Here is a 5,000-nt window from a genome sequence, read left to right as displayed (position 1 = left end):
CGGGCTGCCTTGCACACTGCACAGTCAGCGTCCATGTTCTATCCGCGGGCAGCAGCCATTCATTTTCAATGGAACCCACTCACTGAATGCGGACGTCCGCGCACGAAAATAGACTTGAGTTCATTTTCAAGGAGCATCGCGGACATGTCCGGTCTGTTGCTCGCGGGGCCGGACATAAGCCGCGCTTACACCGCGCTCCTGTGTGCAAGGCATTATCTGTTTTCATGTATTGTAACCGTTTCGGACTGATACCGGACATGTTAAGTGGGCGTGTCGTGCTTGCGGTGTGCAAGCACCGTTAGATACCATGTAACTTCTCTCTGCTACCCTGTTGTTACGCAGAAAGTCCATAGCAATTACTGTACTGTAAAGTAAAGCGTTACCTTCCGAGGAGATAGTCTGGTGGGGTGGGGGGTATGTGGCTAGGGGCTAAGGTGGAACTAGGGTGCTGGCAGAGAGATATGGAGGAGTATAGATGGGGCGTTGAGTGGGTGGAGGCTGGGGGAGGGGGCAAGGGGAAGTGGAGGGGAGTGGTCTGGGGAGCTGGCCTGCTGCCGTTACCTGCCACCGGCTTGCGCAGCACCCAGATCTCCTCACTGCTGCCGCCCTGCTGGCCGCCGCTGGGAGTGGGCGAGCCGTGAGGGCTGGACTCCGAGCCGCGAGAACCTTCAACACAGAAACCAGCGTTAACGCCGCCGCGGGGCCCAGGCGCCACTCACCGCTCATGCTGCACCCCCCCTCTGCTAGCTAGGGGCCCGTGGGTGCATGCTCTCCCGCTCTCCCCTACGCACCCCTCTCGCACCCCACGGGCCCTCCGCTACACCCCTCAAAGCCCTGGGCCCCGCTGCCACTACTGCTGCAAGGCCCGCAGGCGAGGGGGTCAGGAAAATGGGGCAGGACAGGACAGGCGCTGTAGAGTTGACCCGGAAGTGGTTCTCCACTGACCTCTCAGGTGCCCAACTGTGTTATCTTACCTTACCTCATCTATGTTGCCTTAAGATATTTATTTACTTGATCATATGGTATCTGATTTGATATTATTTTATCTACATCTACATAGATACCCAGAGTCATTCTTTCACTCTCTCTCTCTCAGGCACACAATGCATGCTCTCTCTCTCTCTCTCTCTCTCTCTCTCTCTCTCTCTCTCTCTCTCTCTCTCTCTCTCTCTCTCTCTCTCTCTCTCTCTCTCTCTCTCTCTCTCTGAGACACACACATACACACACACACAGAGCACATATATATTGTATACTCAGCACATATATATATGAGCAACATTGATATACAGTTAAATACATATATAATATGCATGTATATCTTACACATATATACATACACTACATGTACTTCAAGGAAGAGGAAGAGGAGGAGTGCAAGGAGGGGGAAACATATATAATATATACAGAGATATTTATATATGTTTGAGTCTTTGGTTTCACAGGAAATCACAGTGCATTACAAGAGCATAACCCGACCTGGATTCTGAAGGTCAACAACAAGCTGGCAGAGAGTGGCTATGGATTATTAATGAGCATCAACCCCAGAAGACAGAAATATTTACACAGTGATTGTGCATAAAAAAGGGTATGTATCTATCGGTCTTTACCTGAAGTAGCAACTGTTTTTGTAGCAATATTTATAGTCTGTCCTGGTACACAGTGCACCCGGCAGACTCATTGCTTTGAAAAATATGACGTTCAACTATTATGGGGATGACTTATAATACTATGCTAATGTAACCAACCAAATATACAGTATAATTCTAATATAATGCATATCGACTTCCCAAAACCATGACATGAAATGAAGAAAACAGCAGGATTGCCAACATTGCCAGACATGATTGCTCACATAAACCTAGAAATGTTCCTTTAAATATTTACCGAACAGTAATGACCTTCAAATATAAATCATCGTAAATCATAATAATAATATCAAGTCATTGAAACATAAGCAGCAATGAACACAGTTTACTTAAGAAAGAGTAGTATTGTCAATTCATCACAATGCAAATGCAGAAGAAACGGGAAACAGCATGAAGCGACTAAAGTGAAGCATTCTGAGCAAATAGTGCTTCAAGACATGACGTGTAACTGCACACACTGTGCAATGGGAAAGGCCTGAGCAACACAGAAGAAGATTCAACAAAAAAACAGACAACAGTCAGCAACTGCTAATTTTCAACTGATTTTCAAAAGTCCAGCGCAGCATGTGGAACAAAGCCAATCATTTCACCGGCAAAGAGCAAAAGCAGCAAAAAGCCATCTCAGAGAAACTTCCAGAAAAAGTGAGCCACCACTCATCACTGCCAGAGACACGAGAGTCAACTCAAGTACAAGTCAGTTTGAATTTGAAATATCTGCACAAGGCATCAGGAGACAGGACACAAAGCAGGACAGATTTGGAAGAGGAACAGATCCGAGGAAAGAGATAACATGTGCACTCGCGCAGACACACACAAGCTCACGCGCACACAAACACACAAACACACAAACGCACATCCGCACACACACACTCATCCGCAACCACACTCACACACATGCACACGTGCAAACACACACACACACACACACACACACACACACACACACACACACACACACACACACACACACGCACACACACACACACACACACACACACACACACACAGACACACAGACACACAGACACACACACACGCACGCACGCACACGGGTGCCTCGAAAACAGACAAACAAGACAGTGGAGGACATAATGCAATCACGCACTGATGGGAGATGCCACAGGAGCAGCGGTGCTTCCTGTATCATTAGTGAGCAGAGCAAAAGGGTCATGCATTCGGTCAGCCAATCCGGTGAGAGAAGAGGATTGATTGGAGAAAAACTACAGGAAGAGCCTGACATATTACTGCACTGCAGAAGAGCGAGGGGGAGACAAGGGCTGTCTGTGGCCAGCGCTTCACATCACAGGGGAAGACATAAATGACTACACCACAGCTCTGTTTAATAGAAACAGAGTCCAGAGAGGGAGTCTCCTTAGTTCAGGCAGAAAAAATTACAACACTACCCAGAATGCTCTCTGTTCTAAGGCCTCTTATGTTCTGATTAAAGGACCTGCCATTTGAGACTGGCACAACTATCCATCAGTGGGACGGATAAAAAAAAGCAAATATATTGAACTGCGGGAAAAGACTAATACTAGCAAGGGCTAGGAATTGAATAAAAGAGACAAAGGAAATATGCAAGCACACAAACAGCCATTTGGAGAGGAAAAAAAGAAATAATAATGAAATTACTTATCCAAAAAGCTGAAAGGAATATCCTATACCAAGAATTATGGGATCTTTGTCCAATTACAATTAATAAATCAGAATTATTCCCAGTGTACTTACTTGAATAAATGTTTGCAGACCTACAGGATATTCCCTCCAGTTTAGAGAATAGTAGTAGTTGTAATAATAATAATAATAATAATAATAATAATAATGTCAACTGGTATCAGTGGAGGCCTGTACCTTGTCCACTGGGCGTCTCTTCTGAGGTGCTTTGTGACCTGTTATAGCCAAAGGAAGTAAAAAGGGGCTGATGGGATTGATGGTGGTTTGGCGGAGGAGGTGGAGGCGGCAGGACATGATACTGATGGCAGGACTCGCCGTTCACCACGGCTGCTGGGGCGGGGGCAGCCACAGAGGCAGCGGGGGCGGGAGCGGGAGCACACAGCTGTATCTTTTGATACTGTGGGGTACAAATGACTGTACTCCATTGACCTAGACACCACAACAACGAACGGAGAACAGCAACACACAACAAAAACAACAACAACAAAAGAAAAACAGCGACGAGAAGGGGAACGAAGGGGGGACACACCACAAAACAACAGAAAAGAGGAAAGCGGGAAAGGAAAGAAAGGAAAAAAAAGAAGAAAAGACATAAGAGAGGAATAAAAAACACAAAATCTCACAAAATTAATTAACAAAAACTCAAAAATTAATAACATGGCTTGTTATTTTAATGTGGGTTAACAAACGAAGAAAATGTAAGTAAACGCAAACATAAAACAGTAAAAAAAACAGAAAACAAAGTCATGACGGCGGAGGAAAAAATTAAAAAGTGTTAAAACACCAAGCAGTTGCATCTTTTCTCTCTTTTATTCTGCAATCTCTCTTAATCGCTCCCCGACCTAAGGCAGCATCAGCCATTTATCATGGTAGATCATACACGTGCATGCTCCCTGTACTAGCTCCAGCATGTAGTACTGCAGAGCCACACATACATACGTATGTGTGTGTCCACTCACACTAACACATTTGCAGTGAAGGGGCTGGGGGAATGGCAAGCTACAGTATTATGTGGTGTGGGTCCATGACATGTAGACCAGTGAGTGCCTGCTATGCTTCACCCATCACCTCCATTGAGATCCCTGTCTGTGTGTTTCGTGTGTGTGTGTGTGTGTGTGTGTGTGTGTGTGTGTGTGTGTGTGTGTGTGTGTGTGTGTGTGTGTGTGTGTGTGTGTGTGTGTGTGTGTGTGTGTGTGTGTGTGTGTGTGTGTGTGTGTCTGAGAGAGAGAGAGAGAATGATAGAGATTAAGAGAGAGAGAGAGAGAGAGAGAGAGAGAGAGAGAGAGAGAGAGAGAGAGAGAGAGAATGATAGCGATGAATAGAGAGAGGGAGAGAGCAAGAGACAGAATCAGCTTGTTTCATGTCTGCAGTGTGATGAGCTATGAGTCAGCCGAAGCAGTGCTGTGGGGAAGCTGTGGAGATAAAAGGCCCTCATCTATCAGCCCACTGGGGGAGGGTGGGGGGCAATGTGATTCAGCACTGGGCTACTACCACTGACACCCCCTGGGTCACTACACACACCCTGGACATGTGGAACACATACTGTGCTGTGCACTGTGTGTGTGTGTGTGTGTGTGTGTGTGTGTGTGTGTGTGTGTGTGTGTGTGTGTGTGTGTGTGTGTGTGTGTGTGTGTGTGTGTGTGTGTGTGTGTGTGTGTGTGTGTGTGTGTGTGTGTGTGT

At 46.3% G+C, this 5,000-nt stretch overlaps 1 protein-coding gene across 4 annotated transcripts in view; it reads right to left on the bottom strand.

Annotated features, from left to right (window-relative positions):
• caskin1 (CASK interacting protein 1) overlaps positions 1-5,000 on the bottom strand; it is a 159,924-nt gene that overhangs the window by 24,639 nt on the left and 130,285 nt on the right. For 2 of the 4 annotated variants that reach the window (XM_063219610.1, XM_063219629.1), the window contains exons 11-12: positions 3,498-3,749; positions 562-666 (exon numbers count right to left, since the gene is read on the bottom strand). In XM_063219610.1, coding sequence (XP_063075680.1) covers positions 562-666; positions 3,498-3,749 — 357 coding nt within the window. The remainder of the gene's footprint in view (positions 1-561; positions 667-3,497; positions 3,750-5,000) is intronic. The other 2 variants (XM_063219620.1, XM_063219637.1) reach the window with 2 other exon arrangements.

The sequence above is a fragment of the Engraulis encrasicolus genome, chromosome 2 (assembly GCF_034702125.1).
Source record: "Engraulis encrasicolus isolate BLACKSEA-1 chromosome 2, IST_EnEncr_1.0, whole genome shotgun sequence".
NCBI lineage: Eukaryota > Metazoa > Chordata > Actinopteri > Clupeiformes > Engraulidae > Engraulis > Engraulis encrasicolus.
The sequence above is the reverse complement of the archived record's forward strand: the minus strand, read 5'-3'. Positions and strand labels throughout refer to the sequence as shown.